Source organism: Poeciliopsis prolifica, unplaced genomic scaffold (genome assembly GCF_027474105.1).
Source record: "Poeciliopsis prolifica strain line A6 unplaced genomic scaffold, Auburn_PproV2 SCAFFOLD003, whole genome shotgun sequence".
NCBI lineage: Eukaryota > Metazoa > Chordata > Actinopteri > Cyprinodontiformes > Poeciliidae > Poeciliopsis > Poeciliopsis prolifica.
Window position 1 is genome coordinate 13,528,141 of NW_026562378.1, and position 27,165 is coordinate 13,555,305.

Genomic DNA, 27,165 nt, shown 5'->3' on the forward strand with positions numbered 1-27,165 from the left:
CTTCGTAGAGGCCAAACAAGTTGTAAATAATCCTTTTAAAAGAAAAAATGTGTTTTCATTTTGTACATCAACAACCCAGGTCTTCCCAGGCTGAATAACTGCTAAATAAAAGAATGTCAAATATGAGAATCACATCACTGCATCCACTGGATATAATGATACTTTTGTGCTCTAGACATATTCGATTCCCAATTTTCATTTTTCTATATTTGTCCAGATCCTGTACTGAAAAAAAATTCAGACATTTAAAGACTGGATAGGGATCCTGCGCGTAGTTCAGTAGTTTGTGTGAAAGATGCAATAAAATACAAACTGTCAGAAGTACAAATTCACCTTTTATTGTAAATTATTAATTGTTATCTTCTGTACTAATGTAAAGTATTAAGATACTTATTTTATTTATCCTAACAAAGATGATGCTAGTTACAAATAGCTAAAAGAGAAACCCTGTTAATCTTGACCTGTGATAAAAATCATTCCCACAGCATGATGCTGCCACTCCTACATTTATGGCTTTCATGTTTATCTAAACTCAAATGTGTTCTTCGTCAGTCAGTCAGTGTTCGTACAGCAAGAAAAAAAACTACACATTGACAATAATACCGACTCCTAAAAAAATAATGTAATAAAAATCAGATTTCAGTTATAAAATATGGTTTTATCTGACATTAGATAACTAATTAAATCTGTCTCTAAGAGAACAAACAGTGCACTTCACTTAATGGTGCTTTAAATACATATTCTTTGTCCTGTGATTGTTGTAAATAATGTCCAAAATTTTAATCCTGCACAATGTCCAAACTCAGCAGAGAAATCATGTAATGATTTGAATTTTTTCATGAAAACCAGCAGAAAGTTAGAGAAGATGTGCAGCCAGGACCGATTCCAGATGTTTAAGGAGCAATTAATGGGTTGCTGGAGGTTTAAAGGCATTTTCACATGTTTGTGCTTCATTTGGTTGTTGGTTACTGCTCTAAGAATCAAAAACGATTTTCACAGCCACAATAAGCTGCGTGTAGGGTCACAGTACAGATTAATTTGAGTTGGAGTTTTTACACTGATGGTTTTCCCTGAATCAGTTTCTTCCTCTGAGCTGCGTCTCATTTGGACAGCAGCGACGCCGGGAGAGACGGCTGCCGGCGCCTGATCTCCTGCTGCAGCTGCTCCTTCAGAGTGGAGACCTGAAGTGAGGAACAAAGATGTTACATTTTAATCTGAATTACTAATCACATGACTATAATCTGTAATCCAACCTGGAGTGGGAGACAGGAAAGAGAGGGCAGCTTTTACAGACTCCATTATGATTAAACAGCATCTTTATAAGACTTTAACGCATTTAAACAAAAATAAAAGACTGAAATTCCTTGATAACGTAAAGTATGACTAGATAAAGTACCTAGAAAAGAGTTTGAGATACAAATAAAGTGCTTGGCAATGTGATACTTCCCACAATGCATTATGTTACATCCACAATAGTCAATGTTGCCACAAAGTAGTGCATCATTTTAAAGTGTAAGAAATAAGTGGTTTTGGGTTTAATAATCCTGATAATTAATTCTCATGGCGTCTGTGTTGTTTACAACCTGAAAAGTTGATCAGTGAGTGAATTATTTCCTACTTTTGTTGACTTTCTAGCTTAAAGTTTCCAACTGCAGCTAATTTATTAGACCATGTTTTAGTCATCTTCTGCAGTTTTTAAAGAGTCAAAGTTCAAACTGGGAAGCATTTCGTGTCGCCGTTACTTGATGAATCTGATCAATGACTGGTTCTGTGGCAACGCTTACAGATAATGTGAGATTTCCACAACAGTTCTGAAACAGGTTTTATATTTCTGGGTTTCAAGTGTCTGGAAACAGCAGCGCAGCTGAAGGTGGCAGAAAGTTTACAAAGCAGGAACATTGAGGATCCGTTAGGTTTTACGACATAATCTTTACCCAGCTTTACTGAGGCTGGTTCAGCCCATTAGACATCTGTTATGTTTCTTTTTAAACTGTGTTGGACTGTGTATTTTTTTTATTTATGGAGAAGCAGCTGCTGTGCGTTTGTGGGTCCTGCATATATATTTGCAAACAAAACAATTATTTTCTATGGAAAACAATGCAGACGGCCTGGCCCACCTGCTCCTCCAGGCCTTTGACCCGGTGGCGGTGAGCTCGCTCCCTGGTGCCCAGCGTCCGCTCCACGTCCCGGAGACTGCTCCTCATCTTCTCGGCCTCCCGCTGGACCTCGTCACGCTGCTGCGCCAAACTCTCACACAGGCTGTGTGAGTGCTCCATGTCAACCAGCTGAGTCTGCTCCGGAGGAAACGCACAGGGAGGGCGATGAGGAGGCAAGAAGGCAGCAGACACGACGTCCATTTAATGATCCAACTAATACGCACGGCGTGTTTTAATTGAAACAGCTCATTTTCCAGACACAAAATAACATTAACTTATTGCCAAACAACAACTCAGTGTTTTTAAACATCTGGGATTTTTAAAGAAGCATCTTAGATCCAAATGGAAGCATAAAAACATCCAAAATGTACAAATTAAATTATTATTTCATCATAAAGTGAGGTTGACTGATGCAATGAATTCATTGCTCAAAAGTTAGTTTTTGTCACATCAAACTGATGTCTTAATTCTTTGATAATAAAACAAAATAAAATGTTTTGCCACAAGGAATCCACAAGGAAACACTTTCATTGTTTCTAACTAATTGTTTGCTTGTTTTCATTTGAATTGTGCAGGATCTACTGTCATTAAATTTTCTCTTTCCCCCACCACAAAGAAAGTTTTTTGATTCCAGGAATAAACAAAAATGCAATACTAATTGTCTTTTTGAGGTTCCTTTAACTGCTGTTGTTTTCCCATTTCTGCAGCCTGGGAAACATTTGAGTAAACAAGGAAATGTCTGAAGCACTAAATCTCCTTGAAATCAACAACTTAATAGATTCTGAATTCCACTAAAACTTCCTGCAGTTTTGTTCCCGTTCACTTGTTTGTGGCCTTTCTGTGGCGGGTTTAAAAAATAGTTAATATGACCTAAAAATGACAGGAATTAAACTCAGTGTATGGAAAATTTAAAAACGTTTTTTTGCACACTGCAAGGAAAAACAAGTCTTTCTTATTAAACGTGGGTAACATTGATCTCAGATGTCTGCTTAGAGGGGACATTGAATCTCTTCTTTTCCTGCTTTTTCACAGCAAATTGTGAGTGGATAATTATACGCCACACAAGTATAAAAAGCCGATGTAAGAATGCAGATTTTTCTTAATGTCGAACATGTGTTTGTTTTTCTTTAGCCAGCTGAGATTTCCACTAGAGCTGTGAGATAAATCAATTTGATCAATTAATCATATGTTTTGTGAAGATTGAATTTTTAGAAAATCTGGATTTTTTTTCTACCAATGCACTTTTGAGTTTTGATAATTCAGAGTGACGTTAGCACGCCGTGGGCGGCCATCTTGTTTCACAAGCATGTTTCACAGCTTCAGTTTACTTTGAATCTTTAGAAGATCAGCAGATTTTTTTTCTTCTTTAATTATGAGAATAAAGTAATAATATCAGGAGAATGAAGTGGTTACTTTATGAGAACTTCAGCACAAAAAAATTACACAAGCTTTTTTGTCATTAAAACAACTTTTTCTTGTAATTTTAAGACTTTTGTTAAAGTTGTGTCTTTACTCTGATAATATTATGACTGTGTTCTTGTAATAATTAGACTACATTTCTTGTCACCTGGCCTTAATACCCCATAATACACATCACAGAAGAATTGATTGAAATAAAAGCCAAAATATTTCCTGTCATTTGTAATTTCTTATTAAGAAAAGGAAGCATGAAAAACAAAATTAATTAAAAAACATAAATTGACTCTGGTATGACAAATATTAGAGATTTAATATCTATGCCAAGTCACCCAGCCTTCCCTCCTGCAGTCATTGCTAAGCAGTAGTCTGGTGAAGCTTTATTCTGCTTACTGGTTTCATTTCTGATGAATCTGTTTTGCGCCTCATCCTCACCTGAAGCATCAGTATTTGCTGCTGCGCCTCCTGAAGTTCCTGCTCTGCCGTGTTCAGCGAGCGATCCAGACGGCTCCTCTCAGCAGAAAGCCGCATGCTGTCCTCCTCGGACTTCAGCTTTTGACGTTCGACCTGCCGTGGTCCAGGTTTAGTTTAAGAAACGAACACCACGACTTCAGCTTTGTAGAGGAAATGAACCGGGACTTGCCTTATCCAGGGTGTTCCTCAGAGCGTTCCTGTCTTTCTCCAGCCTCACCGCCTGCCGCTCTGCGTCCTTCTTCTCCGTCTCCAGCAGAGCCACCGCTCTCTGTAGCGCGCGCAGCCGCTCCTCTAGGACGGCCCGCTCCGTCTGGACCAGCTGGGCGCTCCGCTGAGCCTCCACAAGGCTGGCCGATCGCTGACGCAGAGCCTGAGAGGAGAAAACAGACTTTACTTCTTCTGAAGAAACTCCGTGACACTCGCCTTCATCCACCAGAAAATTGTCCAAATTGAATTTACAAAAATAAATTTGCTTGATAGAGGAACGTCGCTCCATACAAAGCATTTGAGTCACAACCGGATGTTACTACTGGCGAAAATGACAAAGGAGACGACAGGAAGAGGTAAGATTTCGGACAGCTGGCTCCACTAGAGGTTTGGACTATTCTTAAAACGTTTTGCGTCATTTGATCTTGAATCCATAGCTCTTCCGTAAACTAGTTTCTCCAAAACACGCCATAAATGGTTCCTCCCAAGTCTAAGCGATGTGATGCTCCAACACCCGACGTCTTCTCAGATGCAAAACGGCTGAATTATGAATATAATTTCATGTGTTTACATTCATCGCAGCCATGGTTTTAATGATTTATCATCTGAACAGGCTTTTTCACATGTGAGTTTTATTTCATTTCTCATTTAATGGAAACAGGACAACTTGAAGTGGTGTTGTTTTGACATGAGGAGAATTTTAACAAGGATTGGTTTGTAACAGAAACTCAGCTGATCTCTCTGACCTCCTGAGTGCCGCTGAGCTCGGCCTCCAGCTCTTCTCGCCGCAGCTCGCTCTGGTTCAGCTCACTCTGCAGGTCCTGCACGCGCTCAGTAAGGGCAGCCATGTTTCTCTTCCCTTCAGCCAGAGCTGCACGTGCTTCATCCAGACGCTCCTAATCAAAGCAAAACATCCATCAAATTACAATGAACTTTTTATTCACAGGCGGCCTTCCTGCAATCTGACCCACAAACCTGCAGGAGCCTCTTGTCCTGCTCAGCCGAACCGAGCGTCTTCTGCAGGGCGAGCAGACGGCTCTGCATGCCGCTGTGGGAGGCCGTGACCTCCTGGAGGGTCTGGCTGAGGGATGCGGCCTTTTCCTTAAGAGCAGATTCGCCTTCCTGAGCTTTCAGCAGGTTCTGACTCATTCTGTCGACGTCCCTCTGCAGCTGGGAAACACGAGATTCTCGCTCTGCAACCTGCAGCAGGTAGAAGACACAAAAGCAATCCAGGATCCGAGTTTACTTTCTGAAAAAGTCTTGAACTGTCACTGATTTAGTTTAATATTTCCTGAAATCAACATGTCCCCCCTGTTATTAAAACAGCTATGCAGTGGGAATATGTTGAAAAGACAGGGAGCTCTGATTATGGATGAAGGTTTGCTTGCTGGAAACCTGAGTGAACACCATGGATACTAATGTGAAGATGGATTTCTTCTCCTCCAGAAATAACTGTCTCTCTGCTGTAAACGTGTTTTGCTCCAGGATTATGAAAAAATTACAATATTGACTTTAAAGAAGGAACAACTCAAGGTTGAGGAAAAACACAAAACCTTACCAATTATTTTTGATCTGGTTTGTGTGGAAATACACAAATTACACTTGAATTAAGAGTCAGGCATAATAAATGTAGAGAAAATGAGTAAAAATCTGCCATTTTAATATTTAAAGAGGAAATGTGCAGGGAAAGATGGAGGGAAGACATCCATGGACTGATAGAGACATTTAAAAATCAGACAGAAAACATCTCTCCTTTGAAAGAAACTGCAGAGAAACTATGCATGGTGCAAAACGTTTGCGTTGCGTCGGACTGTAAAGCTGCTTTCGAAGTTGCAGATGCGTTTCTTTTTTTGCAGACCTGTTTGATCAGAGCGTCGTGGCGCTGCTGCGACGCCTGGCTCTCGGCCTCACGGTCCCCCAGACTCAGCTTGAGTCTCTGCAGCTCCCCCTCCAGGCTGCGCCTGCCCAGCTCCACCCTGGTGGCCCGAGCCTCGGCTGCCTCTAGCGCCTCCCGCAGGCGCTTCCTCTCCGCCTCCAGGCGCACCTCGGCGGCCCGCTGCTTGTTCAGCTGATCCTGCAGAGGAGCGGGGTGCACAGAGTTCACGTTGGTAAGGTTTGCTGCATTGTGGAAGGTGTTGGCAGCAGAGGGTGACATCTGTTGTTATTTCAACTCCTGACAGCTCACTTTAATAAATCCACTGTTGAGTGCAGCCATATGGCGACGGCAGGTCGCCCGTGATCCCTCGCTGTGAGAGTGATTGCGTAAAGAAGAGCGTGTACCTGGGTGTGCTTCTTATCCGCCTCTGAGGACTGCAGCAATCGCTCCAACTCCTTCACCCGGTCGGAGAGAGCTCTCCTCTCTCTGTCTCCTCTCCTCACCGCCTCGTCCTGCTGCTGCAGCAGGACCTGAGTGGTGGTCAGACGCTCATCCAGCCCACGCTTCACTGAATGAAACATCGCAGGAGTTAACTAGCTCTGTGCATTATTTTTCAGTGCGTCCTTGAACAGGTCAGGTCTACACAAAACATGTTTATTACATTTTTCTTAGATAATGAGGTTTCAGTCAGGTCAGTTCTGCCTATTGTGAACTCCTTTCAGAGCGAGCTGTTTCTGGGACTCCTGTCTCTTTAAACCCAATTGAGCTGCTATTGGCCAACTCAGCTACACATGAACCACATTTAAATACTGCTACGTGTTTGAAAAGCAGAAGAAAAGCCTCCTGCACAACCAACAATCTGAATAGTAAATTAACCACAAAGCTCTTCTCTTTTCCAGCAGCCATTGTACAGCACATAAAGAGCTTTAAATGCATTGCTAATACTATGCAAAAATACTTAAGTGATTAAATAAAATATCTGTAGAATGTGTAATTTTTTATGTGATCAATCATTGGAATAAATCAGTAGATTAATTGATTAATTGCAGTCGTATATTTCATTATCTTTGTATTCGAACCTTCTTGCAGCTCCTGCAAAGAGCTCTGCAGCAGAGAGAAGCGACTCTGAGCAGAGCCGCGTTCCCCCTTCAGCTCCTCCAGCTCCCGCTGCAGGACCCCCAGCTGGCAGCGAGCGTCATCCTGCAAAAGCAGCAATACCAAGTATTTTCCAAGAAAAAAAAAATATATATATAATTCATAAGGTTTTGCTGTTGTGCTGCAGGTGTGCTACCCTTTCTCTTTGTGCGTCTCGCAGCTCCTGGAGGAAATCTCTGAGGCCACTTCTCAGGGAATCTGGGTCCAGTTCAGACTGAGGCAGCGGCGTGTCGCCTCTCTCTGGAGAAACGGCACCAGAACCCAGCGTGTTGTCCGGCGTGCTTCCATGAAACTCTGCTTCAGTCACAACCAGAGATAACTTCACTTTGTGCTGCGACATTTTGTGAAATAAACCAACATATTCTCTGCAAATTTACAGTATATCGACCTATTTTGTATTGTTTTGTATTGTTGCAACCTATGATGCAACAAATGATTATTTAAGTTACATCCGACTTTAGTTTGATCACTCTAAAGTTTTTTTGGTTTTCATGGAGAAATATATGTTTCAAATTATCAATACCAACTGATATGAAATGTTCATATTGTGATGCGTTTTTCAGCCATGTTGTAATTTCCTGTGGTGATGCTGAACATTTCTCAGCACATTAACAAAACAACAAACTTTACTCAAGTGACCAGAACATGGTGTCTGTTGACCTTTAGATGGCGACAGTGAGGAGCGCAGCGGCGAGATGCTGTGGTGGCGCGACACGCTGCCCGGTGACGTGCAGCTGCTTCCGGGGCTCCGCCCCCTGCTGCCCCTGCCGCTGGCCCCGATGCCCAGCGTCCGGGTCAGGGCAGACTGGAGGCCGCTCAGCCGGAACTCCAGGTCCCTCCTGGCGGCTTCGGCCCGGGTGAGCTCGGCCTCGGTGGCGGCCAGCCGGCCCTGCGCCTCGCTCAGCTGCAGGCCGGACAGAGCGGCGGCGTCGTGGGCGGCCTGAGCACGCAGCGACAAGTTCTTGGCTTCGTCCTGGAGCTTCTTCTCGCAGCCGCGGGCGTCCTGCAGCTGAGCCGTCAGCTCTCTCTCACAGCTGCGCCAGTCGGACTCGGACTCCGTCAGACGTCTCTGGGTCAGGGTGAGCTGGCACAGAGCTAAACATTAACACGGCGCTGAGGGGACAGAGACAAGCAGGCAAACACACCGTCCTCACCTCCTTCTTGATGGACTCTCTGGTTGTTTCAGCTTCAGTGAGCTTCTGCTTGAGGGAGAAGACTTCCTTCCCTCGCTCCTCCTCTCTTTGCTCCTCCAGAACCAGCCGAGTCTGCAGCTCTGCCACCTCCCTCCCTCTCTGCTCCTTCTCTGCATCTACAACCTTCAGCTGGAGCAAAGAAAACATAATTACAGAATATCCTGTAATCTGAACCTTTAAAGCAGATCCTTTATGTAAAAGTTACATTTTGCACATTTTTATACGTTCATTTGCACATCTGTTGGATTGTGAGTCCAATATTTTTATTCGTAGTAACAGCACAGTATCTTCTTGAACTGTATATTGCAGGACTGCTTGGTCAGCAGCAGTTTGTTAGGATTTAAAGTGACAGAAGACTAAAATATTCTTAAAGGGTCATTCAGGCAGAACTGGCCAGACTAAAATCTAATTATCTAACAATGATTTTGTGCAAAAAAATGTAGTGAACTTGTTTTGTAAAGCCAATAGACCAAATGCTGCTCAAGGAAGCAAAATGAAATAAAATTTCTATGTCGGAGATCTTCTGACCTGTCTGCGGAGCTCCTGCAGCTCCCGCCGAGCCTCCAGGCGTGACCTTTCGACCTCTCTCAAACAGCTGCGCAGCTCGGCCACTTCCTTCTGAGACGACGACAGGTTCTCCTCCAGCACAGCCAGCCTCTGCTCCTTCTCCTCACACTGTCGCTTCACACTAACACACACACACACACACACACACACACACACCACACACACACACACACACACACACGTTGAGAATAAAACACCTTTCCCTCTGTAAACACACCTGTCTCCACTCTCCCACCTGATCCTCTCCGTCTCCGCGCTGCGCAGCGCTCCTCTCAGCTGAGTGTTGGACTGGCTCAGAGCGTCCCTCTCCTTGGTGACGTCGCCGAGGCTGCGCCGCAGCTCCGTCGCATCCCTCCTGCAGTTCTCCGACGCCTCCTCAGTCTGGCTCAGCCGGCGTTCGGCCTCCAGCAGGCTCCGCCTCACCTGGTCTCGGCTCTCCTCCGCCGCTGACAGAGAAGCTCTGCACTGCTCCAACTGGACAAACAATGGTCCTTCATCGTCACGACAAACAGTCACCTGACCGTTGCTGCGGGTTTCTCATAGGAGTGTTCAACATTTTCAGCATTTTGCGAAGTCTTGTATTTAAAATGCTTTCTTCTGCGCTGCGTCGTTTACCTCCTGGAGAGCGAGGTCGGCTCGCGAGCGCAGGTCAGTGCAGAGCTCCTGCAGACCGTGGAGTTCCCTCTGATGAGCCGACGTCGCCTCGTCCAGCCGAGAGCGAAGCTCCAGCAGCTCACCGGTCAGAGCGCCAACTCTGACCTGAAGATAAAAACAAAACAAAAAAACAGTCACTATATTTGTTAATCTGTGTACTTTTAGATTGAAACAGCAGTCGGGCTGAAACGATTAATCGGACTGGTGGCAACAAATCAATTCATGAAATATTTTACTAATTGATTAATCGTAAGCTGGACTATACAGACTCCAAAAAAGGCAATTTGCCGAAAGAAGAACAGACTCAGAGCAGTGATTCAGACAAAACTGTAAAAAACATGAACAATTTAATAATTGAGACAACAGAATAAACTTTGATCCACCCAAAACTCCTCAGTTTGCAGAGTTTTATCGTCACCCGGTTCAAATTCTGCAAAAGAATCTCCTGAGAAACTGATCAGTTTACCCAGAAATAGCCAACAGATCAGCAACAGATCAGACCTATTGATGATCTGTTGCAGAAAAGGCCTGAGTCCTTCACATTGATGTTAGGAGTCTTATGACAAATGATCACAAAAGCAAAGCTGTGTTGTTGCTATTTGGGAAAGAAAATTATCATTTTCTGATTTTAAAAGGAATTTGTTTATTTAAAATTTCTAATGTATTTCTAGTGTTTTATATAAAAAACTTCGATGAAAAATCTACAGAAAGTAAGATTTTTTAATCGATGAATGGTAATTAGTCACTAAAACAGCTGTAGGAGATCAATGCATCACCTGCTCCTGCTCTCTGAGCTGAGCTGCTTCTCTTGCCGCCCGCTCGGCCTCCAGAGCCGCAGCCGACAGCTCCGCCTGCAGACCGGACACTCTGTCACACAACACCGCCTTCTCCGCCTCCTTCAGCGAGAGCGCCTGTGGAGGAACAGTTCAACAGCTCACTTAGATCAGCTGGAGCAACTCGCTTTTATTTTGGGCCACATCGAGGTCGAGAATTTTCTCAAGCGTTGATTGTGTCAGAAAGTATTGATTAAACCCATTCAGAAACTATGAACATTTGTAGATATGCGCTTAAAATTACATGCACAGTCAACATCATTTATCAGTTCTTTCAGGATTTTACAATTGTTTTTATAATTGTTTTGCAATAAAAATGAAATATTTAGAAATATTTGCAAGAAATTTTGTAATATTTGCACACATGTATGATGGTAAATGTGACTTTTTGTTACATAGATAAACTAACTGGGCATCAGGTTAGAGAAACTGCCACCTGCTAATGAGAATTAGCATTATGTAATTTTCCATTAGTGAGAAATAAAGTGGCAATTTCTGTGAAAACTGGTGGGACTGATTGGTGTAATTTAGCAGTAAACAGATAAAAGCTGCATTGACCTGATTGATAATATTTAAGCACACAATTGTTATCTTAAAGGTGATATAGATGCTCTCCAAATTAATTTAGAGGCCCATATAAAGAGCTATGTTGACCCAAATTTGGCCCCCGGGCCTTGAGTTTGACACAGATGACGAAGAGTGCAGTGAATGTGAGAAGCAGCAGCTGTCAGGTCTCCGGGTCGGACCTGCTGTTTCTCCGTCTCGGCCTGCAGCAGACTCTGGTCTCGGTCGTGCTGCAGAGCCCTCAGCTCCTCCTGCAGCTCCTCTCTGTCTCTCTTCGCTCTGTGCTGCTGGTCGTCCATCTCCTGCCTGCACCGCCTCAGAGCTGCTTCATGCTCCATCTGCAGGCTGTGACGCACCACTTCCTGCGGCACAAAGGTCAGCAGAGCAGACACTGAGAGCCCGTCGGTAGATTACACTTCAAAACCAGCATGTTGAAGGGATTCTCACCTTTTCTGAGACCAGCCTCTCCACCTCCTCCTGATGCTCAGACATGGCCTTACGTAAAGCCTGCTGAGCCTCCAGCTGCGCGGCGCTGAGGGACTGAACCAGAGTCTGTTTCTCTCTCTCCCCCTGCGCCAGGGCGATCTCACCATCTGAGCGCAACCGCTTCAGCTCAGCTAGAAAACACGTAAAGGAGAACAACACACATCCTCACACTGGTTATTCCCTCCAGGGTGCTGCGGTGTTTTGGTGACTTTTTTTTTGCAAAGATAATAAAAGGTTTTGTGCCAGAATGAACTGATATTTGAGTCTGTCTCCAGTGAGAATAATGAGCGTCTTTTCACAGTGGTCGTCCCTCCAGGATTTCTCGTTTGTTTTAGTGATTTTCTAAAATGAAAATGACTGATCTAATTTCAAATTTTTTGCTTGTGTGATATTAAATATGATTCGCAATACAGAATGCTAATACATAATTTAGCAGTAAACTTACAATTAACATTAAAAAAATATGCGTGATTTAATTGATCAAATAAAATTTAAGGTTCCATTATTGTCTAGAGTATAGATAGCCACATAAAACCCTGCGGTGGACCAGATCCTTCATGCCACGTGTTATCTGTCAATATTGATCACGTGTCTACAGCGATATATATTGTTATTGATTTGTTGCCGTTTGATTGATTGTGTTTCAGACATGCAGCTAGTTTTCTGCTGTTCTGGGTTTTCACCTGCCGCCGTCTCGCAGCGGGCGCTCAGCGTTTGGTTCTCGGCCTCCAGCTGATCTCTGCGGGACTCGACCTGCGCCAGCTGCTGCTGCACCTCAAACAGACCCGTTTCCAGGGATTCCCGCTCAGACCTGCAGGGGCAAAGACACCAAGACATTAAGTGATAAAGCCGAATAATAGATCGATTTTAGGGGAGCTGGTGAAGCTGCAGCTTCAGGGTTTTTACATGATAACGGATCAGTTGTGACCTGAAAGCAGCCAGTTCCTCTGACAGCGCCGAGTTTTCTCTTTCGGACGCCGTCAGCTGGACCACCAGAGCCGCTTTGTCCCGAGCCAGGTCCGCCCGACCGCGGCCCGCCTCCTCCAGCGCCGCCTCACTCTTCTGGCCCTCCCCTTGGGCCAGGCTCAGCTCAGAGCCCAGAGACGCAACCTCGGCACAAAGCTGCCAACAAACAGATCGGAAAACCCAGGAAGTAAAGGCCACATGTTCCTCTGGGAACATCTGGACTTTCTCCAGAATCCTCAAAGTTCTACATCAGAATAAAAATATTAAAATTCACCATGAAAATACGTCTACGTCTGTCAGGCTTTAAAAGTGGAACCAGCAAAAAGCAGGAAGACAATGAAAGGAAGGAACAAAAAGAAAGAAAAGAAGTAGAGATGGGATGCAAAGGAAGGTAGGAAAGGAAAGGACAAAAAGATACGAAGACAATGAAGGAAGAAAAGACATAAAAGGAAAAGAAGCAAAGAAGGAAAGGAAAAAAGATAGAAAGGAAAGGTAGAAAAAATAGAAAGGAAGGAAGATGACAAGAAACATAGAAAAAACAGAAAGGAAATGAAGGAATAAAAGGAAAGAAAGGAAAATTGGAAAAAAGGAAGGAATGAATGGAGATAAAGAAAGGAAGGAAGGAAACAAAGCCATAAGTCTGGAAAAGCAGATCTGGTCCATTGCTGGTAAATATGTAAACACAGTGATGTTCTGCTCCTGCTTGTTTGGACCTGTGAATAACAGAGCCAGTTCGGTACCTGGGTCACCTTCTGCTGCAGCCGCAGCCTCTCCGCTCTGAGACTCTGCAGCTCGCTCTCCGTCCCGGCCCGGCTCTGCTCGGCGTCCTGCAGCGCCTGCTGCAGCGCCACGCGGCCGGCGTCCAGCTCCAGCCGGTCCTGCTCCAGACGGACCAGCTCGTCCCTGATGGTCAGCCGCTCCTGCTCCGCCTGACGCCGCTGAGCCAGCAGGACGCGCTTCTCCTCCTCCAGCTGAGAGACGGATAAACAACGAAACCCAGCTGCAATGAACGACAGACCCACTGCAAACACAAACTTTACTGCTTCTTCTTCTTGTGTTATAAACTAGAACTGTGATTATTTTAGTTGTCAATTATTCTGTTGATTGTTCTTACAATAAATCAGACAGAACATTCTGCAGATTTTCCATTTAAGCCCTTAAAATTTTAAAAGTGCAGATAAATGACTGAGCTCAAAGTAAACATTTCATTGTCTAAAATCCAATTAGATTTGAATCATTTAGGAGGAAGAAGCTGGATGCAGTGATGAAGAAGAAGAAGCTGTTTCTAGGATTGCAACTAAATTTAGTTTGAACCATATTGTTCAGTAGATCACTGAATGGTAATAAATCTACACATATAGCAGTTAGTGTAAATCAAACTGGACCAAAGGGTTTTTGCTCATTTATTGCGAGGGAAAAGTTTCCTCCATGTTCAGTAGGGGGCGCCATACTCAAGCATGATGTATTCTCTAAAAGGCCCAGCAGGGGACCCTCACCTGGAGGATGTAGTTGTTGAGATCCACCTTGTCCTGGGCCAGCGCCTCGTTCATGTTGCCCATCTTTGCCAAAGAGTCCCTGAGCGCTGCCTCCTCGGACTGCAGCCTGCTGAGCTGCAGTGACAGCTCCGTGCCGCAGCTCTCGGCCTGCGGGGAAAAACACGCGTCAAAACAAACACAAACATGCAGAGATTCTCCTACCTGGATGTTTCCCCCTCACCCGAGCCAGTGCCTCAGACAGCTGGGCCTTCTCACGCTGCAGAAGCTGCCTCTCTACCTCCCCCTGCTGGTGGCTCTCCCTCACTGCAGACAGCTCTCCTCTCTGAGCCGATGCTCGGCTCTCACTCAAATCCCGCTGCTTCAGTCTGAACGCAGCAAAACACACAACATGCAGCTCAGATAGGACGACAGCACCTCTGGGTGACTAATCTCAGGATTTTATGATGGTATTTCAGGGTCAATGTAGATTATTAAAAAAGGAGGAAATTTCTGCCAAATACTCTGATATCTTTAGTTTAATCTTAGATATTTTCCAGAAAAAATATGGAGATTTGCAACTTTTGAAATTAAAAAAAATCTCCCCAAAAAATTAAACTTTTGAAACTTGAAAATAATAAAAACGATTCATTCAGAAATTTCAAACACTTTTTTTTTTCTAGAAATTGTCTGATTAATTTCAAAAGTCCAGAATTTTCTGGCAAAGTTTTGAATTTTTTCTAGAACATTTCTCAGATTCATCTAAAGATTTCAAAGTTTTTCTAGCAAATATTTGACTTTTCAAACTCAGAAATGTCCATGTTTTTTCTAGAAGTTTTTTTTGTTGTTGCAGAAATTCACTCCTTTTTTCCTATCGACAAGGCTCTACAACAACGTTATATAATTCTGATTTTAATCCTAAAATTTCCACTATAATCTCAGAATTCTGGCTTTTTTCTCAGAATCACAATTGTTTAAATTGTTTATGCACCATCAGGCAAATCCAGCCTTACAACTTAAATCTGCCAAATGAATTTGGGGCAGGGTTTCACTGTGAATAATAAATCCAACAGGTAGGAAGAAGCAGCTTTGTGATTATCTTTATATGTTAAAAACAAAACTGACATATGACAAATTAAAAATAGAGTTTTTACTTTTGTAACACAGAAAATTCCCCAAAGTCAAAATTGTTCTACTTTATGAGCTCAGAAAATTTCCATGTTTTTTCCAGAGAATATGTGAAAATAACCTCAAAATTTATGACATTTTTCTTGAATATCTTAAACTTTTAAAGCTCAGAAAATTTTCAAGTTTACAAGAAGATTTCTGAGATTAATGTCAAAATTTCTGACTTTTTTCTGGCAGAAATTTACTCCTCAGAAAGTCAGAGTTAGGGTTTTTTTCTCAAAGTGGCCCTAATCCTAATCCGGTTGCTAGGCTCTTCTAATTAGCTCATGACTGCGATGCCGTCACTGGTTAAAGAAGCAGCTCCAGTCTGAAAATGTGCCTGAGGCTCTAAGCTGCGTCTTGTCGCTCGCTGCTGTAAAACTGTGAGGATTAGTAACGTTCAGGTTCGATTATCCTGCTTACATCCTCTGGGTCTCGGCTCTGGCCCGGTCTCTCTCCTGAGCCGCCGCCTCCTTCTCCTCCCTCTCGCCGTCTCGCTCTCGCTGAGCCGCCAGCAGCGCCAGCTGCAGCTTCTCGCGCTCCATCTGCAGCATCTGGATGCCGCTCTCCGCTGCCTGGACGCTCTGCTCCAGCTTGGCCTTCTCGCTGCAGGCGGGAATCACGGCGTTAAAACTCCGGCAGGATGAAACAGAGAGGAGGAGATGGTGACCCCTGACCTGGCCAGCACGTCCCTGTCCTGCTTCAGACGGTCCTTCTCTTTCTGGGCGGTCTCTCTCTCGCGCTGAGCTGCGTCTCTTTCTCGCTGCAGCGCTTGGTTTCGCTGCTCCGAGTCTCGTCTGGACGAATCGGAGTCTGAAAGCTGCTTTCGAAGCTGCAGGACGGACGACTGGGCAGAGAGCAGACGGCCGCGGACATCCTGGGAACCAGATCAATGATGAAGGTGCTGGCATGAATTAATCACCACGAATCAATTAGTGCAATAATTGTTAACAATTTTAGGAATAAATTAATCGCTAATATAAATAAATAAATTACATTTGATAAATGAAGTTTAAATAATGAAAAATAACTTATAAGTTGTCGAGATCCTTTCATATCAAAATATAAAATCCATTAAACTTGATCGTTTTTGTTTTTACTGTGGATCTTTAGCAGTGAGTTTTCACCTGCAGCTGCAGCGTCTTGTTTGCGACTGCTGAGCGGAGAGCGGACAGAGCGGCGTCAGGCAGAGGACACGGCGAGGAGGCCGGCGGAGCGGCCGCCTTCTTTAACGGAGAGGAGGACCGTTCAGCAGAGGAGTCTCGGATCAGCGCCAGGAGCGGAGCCGCCGAGCGATCCTGGTCGGCTTCTGACGACGACTCCCCGTCTGACAACACGCTCTGCAGAAACATTCGGAGTGAGTTTTGGTTGTTGAAGATGATATTTTGGTCCCAATGGGTTTCCATAGTTCACAGTGAAGCCGTTGTGTTTGACAAACATTTACAACATTTAATTATTCAGACACTGAATTCAGCTCAACTCCACAACAAAATATTAGGGTATTTTATGAGAATAAAACCATAATATCACAAGAATGCAATTATACAATAAAAGAGTTTAGATAACATGAGAATCCAAATAAAGTTGTAATTTTTATGGGAATTCCTGCACAAAAACCTATCCAAAAATGAAAATGAGGAATGTTGAGCATCTTTAATCAAATATAGGTTTTAGAGACAATACAATATTAAATTGTCAATGATTGTGCAAATGATTCATAATGATTGTGCAAATGATTTAGTCTGTTTTGAAGAAAGAACGGCAAGGACTGAACTCGGCTCATAAGATCCTGAGAAGACTTTATCTCATTAAAGCAACTTTTTCTCATGAATTTAAGATTTTTTATGCTAATATTCTGATTTTATTCCTGCACTTGAACAAAAATTCTCCCCCTAATACTTTACAATACTCTTTATCTTCTGTAGTTTCTTTTTAAGAAAAGAAAGCGAGCAAAACACAAAATTGACAGGAATCAGATCTGTTATGAAAAATGTTAGATGATATGTATTTATACCTGAGCGATGTCTCTCAGCGTGTCCAGCAGTGTCTCAGACTGAGCTTTAATCAGCTGCGAGTCAGGCTCATCGCTGCCACTCTGCTCCTGGAGGAAAAGAACCAAGAAGAGACAGGAATGTAAAAATGAAAAACCCTCGGATGCCGAGTCGGCCTCAGGGACGCTCTCTCACCTCCAGCCTCTTCGCCAGGCTGGCGATTTCTTCGTCTCGTTCCACAATTTGTCCCTTCAGTCTCTCACATTCTCGCACCACGTCAGACAACCTGATAGTTCAGGCAAAAACAGAGGTTCAGGTCATTTTAGCAACAAATCACAGTCTCTCAATATTATTCAATCAAGCAAAAACTAATCGCAATTTTAAAAAATTTGAATTTTGGTCAAAACATTTGTAATTGTAATAACATATTTTTTCATATTTCATTTTGCAAAACAATGCAGAGAGCATAACTTAAAACTTCTCATGTAAATGCAGACAGAACTTTAGTGTTTCAATACGGTTTTTTTAAATAAGTTGTCATTTGATATTGTCAGTCCAGACACCAACAAGGTGTTGCTCGGTCTCCAAGCCACTGCACACAGATTTCCTCCTCATAACAAATTAAACAAACATGTTTTAAAAATACATAAATATTGAGAGTATTTCCATCTCTATGAAGTACCGCCGACCCGTTAGTGGCTCACTAACCTGACGTTGAGCTCACTTTTCTCTGCATCCGCTCTGCTCTGAAGGCTCATCATCTCCGCCGCTCGCTCCCTCAGCTGCTGCTCCAGCTGAACCCTCAGAGCCTTTTCTCCCGCCGCCCGACTGTCCACTGACGTGGACAAGCCAGAGCAGGACACCCGGGCCGAGTGGGACATCCGGGTCAGCTCAGACCGCATCTCTGACAAGTCTCTGAGAGAAAAGACAGAAAAGGCTCAGGGCTGGAATCCTTGTTCCACAGTAAAATTCACTTTATGCAGAAATCAGTCACTTTTAAAACTTTTCAAGGATTTCAAGAATCATAAGAACCCGGAAATGTTGAGTTTGTGGTTTTATTTCTACCTTTCGGTGGCGCTCTTCATCTCGCAGACGTGCCTCCTGAAGCCGACCACCTGTCTCCACAGCTTCAGCAGCCGGCCGTGTTCGCTGCTGAAGTAGCTGTGGAAAGACTGAAGGCAGGAAAAGAACGAAGGTTTCAGCAACTTCACTGATTTACTAAGATGTGTGTTGATGATTTTGATGATGGTACTCGACAAAACGTAATGTTTGTTTCTGGTTTCTCAGTTGTTGTTTTTATTTTTGTGTTTTTATGGTGTGAAGTTATTTGCCTTGTTGCTGAAATATGGCATAAAAATGAGTTTGACTGAGTTATTAAACCGTCGATCAGGCCTGAAATCTGGGAGTAGCGATGGACTCTGACCTGAGCCTTCAGAGCCACATAAAGACAGTTACAAAGTCGGCCTTCTGTCACCTGAAGAACATTTCCAGGATTAGAGGACTGATGTCTCAGTAAGATCTAGAGAATCTCATCCATGTGTTTTTCTTTAGTCTCATTGATTATTGCAACAGTGTCTTCACAGTTCTTCCTAAAAACAATTGATCATCAGCTCCAGCTGATCCAGAACGCTGCTGCTGGTGTTCTGATTAAAACCAGGAAGTCAGAAAACATCACCCAGTTGTAAAGTCTCAGAGGATAAATCATAAAATACTGTTAGTGTTTGAGCAACCTCCCAGACCTCTCAGGTCTTCTGGTTCTGGTTCTGCTCTGAATGCCCAGAACCAGAACCAAACATGGAGAAGCAGCATTCAGCTTCTACAAACTTCCAGAAAACTGCAGAACAGCTGAAACACTGAGTGCCTTCAGGTCTAAACCTCAGCTGTTTAGCTGCTTTTCAACCATAACAACTGGATCACTGATCAAAATATTTGATGCGTATTGACTTGGTGGTTTTGCTGATATCCTTTGACCAAACGCTCTGTTCATGGCTCGGTTCATGATGGGTTTCTCCATATTTTTGCGACGTAAATCACTTTTGAACAAACAGTGATTCTGTCTCACCTCCTCCTCTCTCCTCCAGTCCGACTCCTTCTGCTCCAGCTCCTCCCGGGCTTTGGTCCAGTCCACGGTGAGCCTGCGGATGTCCTGGCTCAGAGCCTCGTTGGCCAAACCCGCCTGCTCCAACTGCTCCCTCAGCATCGCGTTCACCGCAGACAGGCTGCTGCTCCTGAAGGATCCGCAAGCAGGTCAGACGTCATCTCCCATTTCTCAACAGTGGCCCGGTTTGTGTTGGTTTTTCACACCAAGACCCAATAAAACACTTCAGAGCTCTAATATGACAGCAAGTTAAAACGTATGAAAACTGCTGAATATGGGGAATTACCAAACCCAACTAAACTGCAGAAGTCTGAACTCAGAAACTGGTTATACTTTAACTCATTCATATCTGAGTATCAATATTGATTCATTGTTATGTGAATCACGTGATGGTTATTTTATTAGTTGATTTTCCTGAGAACTCGTCAGAAAATTGTCAGAAAATTGGAGAAATAAATTTTAAAATTTTGCATATTTTTCATTTAACCACTTAAGTAAACTAAGAAATGCAATAAAGTTAAAAATAAACAATCAAATTCCTTTTTAAATAAGAATATAATCATTTTATATATTTATAAAGTGCAATCATTTAGTGAATGTTTGATTATTTGTTGCAACATTGTTCATTTTTTGGGTCAATTGATTAATAATATGGAAGCAAAAGATGCTTAATAAGAGATTTCTTTGCAGAATTTCAACCAGGTGAAGCTAAAACTTTGTAACTTGTGAAGTTTTGGTAGAACTTATGTGCAGACAAATCATATTTTTTAATTTTTAAAGGCAAAACAGGCACATGAATATTATAATATGGTTTTAATTACAAGTTTTTGATAGTTATTGAATCGGTAGGTAATAAATTTTATTAAATTATGGTAAGAGATGGGATTAAGTAAATGTTTACATCTTCCTACGCCAAACAGAAAAGTTGTGGTAAACAAATTATTTTGTTCTTGGTTACATATGCAGATGTTTCTCTGTCCTGCTGGTTATTTGATTTTCTTGTTTTTAAAAACCTGTTTGAAATACAATAAATACAATTTTTGGTTAAATGAATTATTTGGTTGTTATTTCATCAAACAACTTATTTGAGCCTGTATGCACCAATTAACTATTTATTTATTATTAAATTATTGGAGGGTTATTTCAGTGATCGATTTGTTGTGATCGATCTGATTGATCACTGATCGTTTCAGCCTGAGGGTTACGCTCCACCTCTGCTGCTCTTCCTCCAGTCGGATCAAAGCGTCCTCCAGGCTGCTGCTCGCGTTTTCCCGATGTCGTCCGTTTGACGTTTCGCTGTTGCTCTGAAATTAACGATGCAATTAGAAAACGGCTCTGCAGACAGAAAACAGCTCCATGGTTTTTGGTAGGAAGTGCCACCTACACCCAGAGTGCCTTTCTCCAACTCGGAGGATTTCTCCTGCAGCATCTGCTCGAGATCGCCACATTTCTTTTTGTACTGCAGAACCTGAGGAAGAAGAGCCAACATCATCATCATGCTTCATTGTAAAAACCGCTCAGTTAAACTGATTATCTACTCAAGTAAGAGCAGGCATAACTCAACATACTTTAGTCAAATAAGAGTTAAGAGTGAATAACTTTTTCTACACAATCACACCTGTTCTACGAACTACTGGTATGAGTTTTATATCAATATGCGAGAGTTTAGAGCGATGCGCGCTCCCACCTTCGCCTGCAGCTTCTGCACCAGCTGCGCCTGCCTCTGCTGGCCCTCCTGGTAGGCAGTGAGTTTCCGCCTGTAGGCCGCCTGCTCCTCGTCCAGCCGGCGCCGTAGATCCACGTTCTGCTGGGCCAGGCTGCGCGACTCGGGCGAGTCGAGGTCGCCCTCCCCGGCTTCAAACCGCAGCGCCTGCTCCAGCTGAAAGAGAGACAGAGGCAAGAACAAAATAGGTTTTGATTTAAATATGGTTCTAACGTGATGAAAGTCTGCTTTGTTTTCCTGCTTCATTTTGTTACATACAACCAAACATTGTAGGATTGCATATATTAATTTGAGGCTTTGAGAAGCTACAATAAATTCAGATTTATGGCTATTTTTTTATTATTCCACAACATGGAGGGATAATGGTTCAAATGAAATGAATCACTTAATCGCATGAGAAATAAAAATGAACTTGATCATTTCCATTCTGATTATTAGTATGTTTGAAAGAGAATTATAATATTTAAAGAGACATAATACATTTTATTTATAATTTTTGTCTTCTGAGGTTTTAAGTTTTGTTTAATTTATTCTTTTTGGTAGTTATTTTTCATTTTTTATATTTTAAAATATAGTCCACTTCCAGTGTGAAGTGTTCTTTGTTAAACTAAAGTTCATTGATTTTGAGAGAAAAAATTTGCTTTTTTTATGCCATCATACAAACAAAACAACTATATATTAATCACATTAATTACTGGGACAATTTATCATCTATAAAAATGTGTTACCATATCATTGAAGTTATATTTATGATGAAAAAGATCACTCTCTCAACGAGGCTTCAGGAATCCAAATTAGAAAACATCAGGAAGAGATGGAAAATGTACTTATCCCCAGTTTCCCTTCTTTTGTTTAGGTTTATTTTTCCTTTTCATCTCTAAAGAATCATTCTGAATTAAAAAAGGAATGTAAATTAAAAAATGAGATTCCAGTTACTTCAAATGTTCATTTTCAGGCACCAGATATTTTCACATGCAGCGTAAAACCAATAGAAAACCATCAATTCACTCACAATATTTAACTGTGTAGATGAAATTACTCAATTCATCCACATTATTTATTTTATGTAAAGGAATGATTCTGTTCAGGCTGATGAATTTTGCTAATGTTCAACCTGAATCCAGTCAACAAGCCGCATCCCCCCCTCCCCCCTCCCCTCCCCCCTCCTCCCCCTCCCCCCCCTGCTGTGAAGCCCCTGTTTACAGTCACCCATGGCGACGGGCGCTATGGCAACATTCCACTCCGCTTCATTCCACCCCCGTCGCCCGGGAGACGCACAAATCTGACACAAAGACAAAAAACCCAGAAGACAAAAAACCGAGAAGACAAAAAACCGAGAAGACAAAAAACCTCCAGACCAAACAGCTGGAGGGTTTCTGGAGAGTTTATTTTCCCGCCTCACGTCGGCCCAGTTTCAGTCAGATTCAGCTTGTTGTCCTCACCCGGTCGGCTCTGCTGTGGGCCAGCAGGTCCTCCAGCCGGGCCAGCTCTCCCTGCAGAACCCGGTTCTCCTCCTGGACGGACATGACGGAGGACATGGCCCCGGCTGCTCACAGGCGGAAACAAACGCTCCGTTTTAGATGGACAACATCAGGGATGAGAGTCAGCTAATCAAAATCAATCAATCAATTACTGAAATGATCATCAACTAGTTTAGTAATCGATTAACTGGGAAATAGAGTATAGAGTCTAGAAAAGCCATTTGATGAGAGAACGACACAGTCAGAGCAGTAATTATGCCAAAACTTTGCAGAAAATATATGCCAGATTACTATACCATAGTAATCTATTTAAAAATAATCCGTTTTTAGTTTTTATATTAATGTGTTAATTAAAAACATAAACAGGCATCACTGTATTGATGTTAATCTCTGCAGAAAGACCTGAGCTTTTCACACGTTGATGTTAGGAGTATTTTCTAGCTGCAGATTTGCTACAAATGATCAAGAATAACTAACAGAATTGTATTTTAGACAATACAATGTTTATTTCCTCATTTAAGAAAATGAATTCACTTATATGTTTATTTGCATCTTTTAATGTATTTTTAATATGGAATAAAAAGGGATTAAATGAAAAATCTGTAGATTGTATATATTTTTTAATTGATTAATTGCAACAGATTGATTGATAACTGAAGTTGGATTCAAACAGGTTCAATTACTGATCTTTCAGACGAGATGCTTTAATTGGTTTCTAATATTGTATAAAAATAAGCCACAGATTAATCATAACTAAAACAACAGGCAGCTGCAGCTCTGTGCCACATGAGGATGAGGACGGACTCACTGGTGTCGTTGAGGTTCTTGGTGACGATCTCTCGGACTCTGGCCGGCAGACATGTAGGGGCCGCATCCGGTGACGGGCCCCTGACGGTCAGCCTCTTCTCCTCAGACAGGACGCTCTCCTCCAGCCGCTGGTTCACATGAAAAACAAAGAGCTCTGATGACGCGATCACCACAGCTACAGCGTTTGCCCCCATTTGCCCCATCAGCTCATTATGGAAGCGCTGGGGTGAGATCCCAGGGGCCTCACCTGGATCACCGACTCCAGCTTGTTGGAGTCGGTGTTTTCCTCACCGCTCATCGCCGCTGTCTCCAAATCCTCCAGGAAAATAGGATTAACTCAAAATGAATTCCCAAACAGAGCGACGGTCGCTCTCCTTTTCTCCTCGCCTTCTCCAGCAGAAACGGGATAAAAGTTTGAATCTGATCACGTTTCTGGTGAGCTTTTGGCAGCAGAGGAGCGGAGCGCGTCCGTCCTGCCGCCTCCTCAGAGACTCAGAGACGCAGATTGAGGACAGCAGGATTAGCTGGTTTTAAAGTGCCCCCCTCTGCCTCCTCCTCCTCCTCTTCCTCCTCTCACACTGTTGCCACTCTCTCTGCTTGAAGTTAAAAGCCTTCACACACCTCTGCTACTCAAAGGAGAGGAAATACCAGAAAAGGCTACAGGAGGTTATTAAACTCATGAATAAATTGGTAACAAATTGTGTATTGTCCAAGCAATTATTGTGATAAAGGATAATATTGTTGTCTTGGTTCAATAGTCAAGTAATTTTTGGTAGGAATATTTATTTGTATGTTTATAAATGTGCCAGAATTATCCAAACTGCGATTTTTCATCTGTCTTTCCTGGACAATTAGTAGCTTAGATTGTTAAAACCAAGCAAAAGTTTTACAAACAAGGTTAAAATGACTTATCTACACAGATTTGGTCAATAAATGCAATCAATGCCATTAGTGATTACAAAACAAGGAAACTACAACAACATGAAGTTGGACGCATGAGGCAATAAATTTGTTAATTGTATGATAAATCAAAAGGAGCTCAATAATTTCCATTCTTGTAATCCATTTTAGTTATGGTTTGGGTTGGGGGGGTTATTTTGATTACATTTGGTGTTTTTGGTTTGTTTGTTCATTATTTTGAATATTTAAAGTGTCTTCCAAGTCCAGTGTAAAGTGTTCTTTACTAAATTAAAGTTTATTGATCTTTCAGAAGGTGAGCTTGTGCCTTTATCAACATATTACTTCATATTTCCGTTTAGCACAATAATTTCTAGGACAATTAATTGTGACAGACCTATGCACAATTATAAAAAGTATAAGAAATAATTAAAACTAAATCAATCCGTCGTCTATGTGCCAAAACACAGGTGGTCATATGATGGAATAATATATGGATAATGGAAAATTAATCCAAGATTGCCTCTCAGATAACAATAAGCTTTAATTTAGTAAAGAACAATTAACACTGGAACTGGAAGATATTTTAATTTTCAAACTAAAACCAAACTGTACACAATAAATAAAATTTAAATAAAAAACATTAACAACCAAAACCATAAATAAAAGGAATTATAAAGGCTACATAAACAAAATGTACCTTATTAAAATATAAAACATGATAATGGATATGATCAGGCTCATTTTAATAAATCAAGTCGTTTCAAGTGAACATCAGTTTTCTGTAGATTCCCATTGAGATACAGCTTTGGGCTTTCACTAGGCCGTTCTAGCAGATAAACATGCTTTGATCTAATTTAACTCTGGTTGTTTGTTCAGGGCGTTTTCCATCCTGAGAGCAGAACCTCACTGAGAACCGGAGGCAGACTTAAAACCTGATGTCCACAGACGAACTTCATTCAGTCTGAATGAGACTGAGACGTAGACTGGTGAACTCTGCCGTCACCTAAACCCCCCAAATGCACAGAGGTTTGTTGTTGTTAGCATGAATAAATGTGGAACAACTCAGCAGGTCTGGATGGACGCTGCAGGTCCAGTTACTCTGGTGGTTAAACCTGTTTTTCACAGCTTCAGAACAGAAACATGGCAAACGATAAACACAAGAAGAGACTCTTCCCGGTGACGGCGACAAAGTCTCATAGTTACACACAACAGGGTCATTGTGTCAACGCACGACCCCCCACACACTGCTGCAACCACACACACACACGCACGCACGCACACACACACACACACACATACACACACACACACACTTCTCTTTATGTTGCAAATTAAAGGGATATTTTCCTTGTCGTTTATAGTAAATATGACTGTAAACAGTCATTTGATGAGGCAGGAGTAAAATGAAAACCCTCTGAAATAGCTGAAAACTTCACCCACATTAATACATCTTAACACTGAGAACATTTTACACAGAAACATAGCCATATGTGAGTGTTTTTTCTGTATGCTTTTCCTCTATGTTTGAGTTAAAATAAACTTAGTGAGCTGCTGAAATCCAGCAGTTTGAATCAGTTTGACTTTTCTGACGCCAGTCGCCCCCTGCTGGCCTGCTTATCACATTGCAGATGTCGTAAATTTTTTTTTAAAACAGCTACTTTTAAAGACAGCGAGAGAAATATAAATGAACTGATCTCCCAAAATCCAAACAAGCCTATTTTAAAAATCTATTTAAGAATTGAAACCTTGACAATGCGCCTCGTTAGAGGTGGAGCTCAGCTTTTCCTCTCCGTTTGACATTAAACGTGTTTGCTGCCATAAAAAGGGAACTCGGCCAACTTCTGTGATCCATCATCAACATCCTCTTTACCCCAAAAGCCTTGAAACAAACAGAGGCTTAAACACAAAAACACGCCCGAGTTCACAAAAGAGGCGGGACGAGGAGGTCTGCAGCAACCAGACACCATCCGGGTTCTTCTTATGAACCATTAAAGCTTTATTATTTTTGTAAATATCAACTCTGAAACAGTTAGATCAGGCAGCATCGGAGTGAATGTCGGTATAAAACGCGTCGTGCGTCGCCAGATATCCTCTCCCCCCTCTGACAGTCAGCCTCACCTCCACTGCTCGATCTGCTGCAGCCGCTTTACTCTGCCCTGCATCCCGCATCGTCCTCTCTGCGCTCCATAAAGGCACAGACCAAGCCCGGCTGCGGAGTGAGACCACCAGATGTTAACAGGAGCTGCTGCCTTCTGGTTCCGAAATCTTCTCCATGCTTTTTCCGGGGAGGGACTTCCAGTTCAGCCTGCATGCTGGTAGCTGCTGCAGCAGCTGCTGCAGCAGCTGCCTCCACAGGATCCCTCACAGTCATGGTCACAATATTAATTTAATAGACTTTTTTTTAGTGGATTCAGTTCAGTTTTCCTGCTGAATGTCATTTGTACATGTGGAAAACTATTCTAGCGTGAAAGTGGCCAGGTTTAATTATTTCTTACGTTGTTTTATCATAATTGTGTTGTGATTTTGTTTGCACTGATTGTTTTTATTGACAAAATCTGCAACTTCAGCCTTGTTTACATAACATTTGTTTTTAGCGAGACAAATTAGTCATTATCCAGAGATAATTATGGCCCATAATTTGTCTAATTGTGGCACATTTAATAAATGTTAGTAAATGACTTAATATAAAAAAATAATCCGTTTCAAAGCAGGTTTTAATAGGATTTTAATTAGGAATATCAAAGTAAAGGAGGCTGATCTGTAAACATAGCAAAGCACTTCTAAAATTTTAAATGATAAAAAAAATGTAGAGAATTAAATCACATTTTTTACTGATTAATTTGTGCTGGTGCGTCACACAGATTGTAAAGTGCTTAACCTGCGTTACTAAAATACATTCTTGTTCAGAATCTGTTCATATTGGTAAAATATGAATTATTATGTAGAATTATTATTTGATGGAGAACAAAGGGAAACTAT

At 42.2% G+C, this 27,165-nt stretch overlaps 1 protein-coding gene and 2 long non-coding RNA genes across 3 annotated transcripts; 2 read left to right on the plus strand and 1 right to left on the minus strand.

Moving 5' to 3' along the window:
* Positions 1–315: 315 nt before the first annotated feature.
* Positions 316–23,788, minus strand: LOC129356085 (rootletin-like). The gene is made up of 39 exons (XM_055025699.1): positions 23,534–23,788; positions 23,288–23,414; positions 22,428–22,544; positions 22,007–22,019; positions 21,765–21,777; positions 20,963–21,154; positions 20,660–20,743; positions 20,488–20,579; positions 19,240–19,405; positions 18,243–18,349; positions 17,886–18,092; positions 17,373–17,463; positions 17,201–17,287; positions 16,314–16,526; positions 15,864–16,063; positions 15,610–15,792; positions 14,264–14,408; positions 14,044–14,190; positions 13,288–13,518; positions 12,510–12,703; positions 12,265–12,392; positions 11,543–11,712; positions 11,278–11,457; positions 10,475–10,609; positions 9,660–9,803; positions 9,280–9,518; positions 9,006–9,165; positions 8,439–8,606; positions 7,945–8,368; positions 7,421–7,581; positions 7,209–7,329; positions 6,534–6,697; positions 6,112–6,327; positions 5,229–5,453; positions 5,000–5,149; positions 4,216–4,416; positions 4,008–4,139; positions 2,118–2,291; positions 316–1,181 (listed from the first exon to the last, which is right to left on the minus strand). The coding sequence occupies exons 1-39, from the start codon at positions 23,582–23,584 to the stop codon at positions 1,101–1,103; spliced, it is 6,033 nt and encodes a 2,010-aa protein (XP_054881674.1). The 5' UTR covers positions 23,585–23,788; the 3' UTR covers positions 316–1,100.
* Positions 4,325–5,302, plus strand: LOC129356100 (uncharacterized). The gene is made up of 3 exons (XR_008605350.1): positions 4,325–4,878; positions 4,978–5,087; positions 5,200–5,302. It is a non-coding gene; the product is annotated as an uncharacterized LOC129356100 (long non-coding RNA).
* Positions 6,809–7,545, plus strand: LOC129356094 (uncharacterized). The gene is made up of 3 exons (XR_008605348.1): positions 6,809–6,995; positions 7,219–7,350; positions 7,445–7,545. It is a non-coding gene; the product is annotated as an uncharacterized LOC129356094 (long non-coding RNA).
* Positions 23,789–27,165: the final 3,377 nt, after the last annotated feature.

Excerpts from the sequence above, each read along its gene's own strand:
- LOC129356085 (XM_055025699.1), bottom strand. The coding sequence starts at position 23,584 with ATGAGCGGTGAGGAAAACACCGACTCCAACAAGCTGGAGTCGGTGATC. Across the intron at positions 13,519-14,043 it reads TCAACAACTACATCCTCCAG|CTGGAGGAGGAGAAGCGCGT; the intron begins GTGAGGGTCCCC and ends TCCGTCTCTCAG. Across the intron at positions 11,713-12,264 it reads CCGCTGCGAGACGGCGGCAG|CTGAGCTGAAGCGGTTGCGC; the intron begins GTGAAAACCCAG and ends CGTGTTTTCTAG.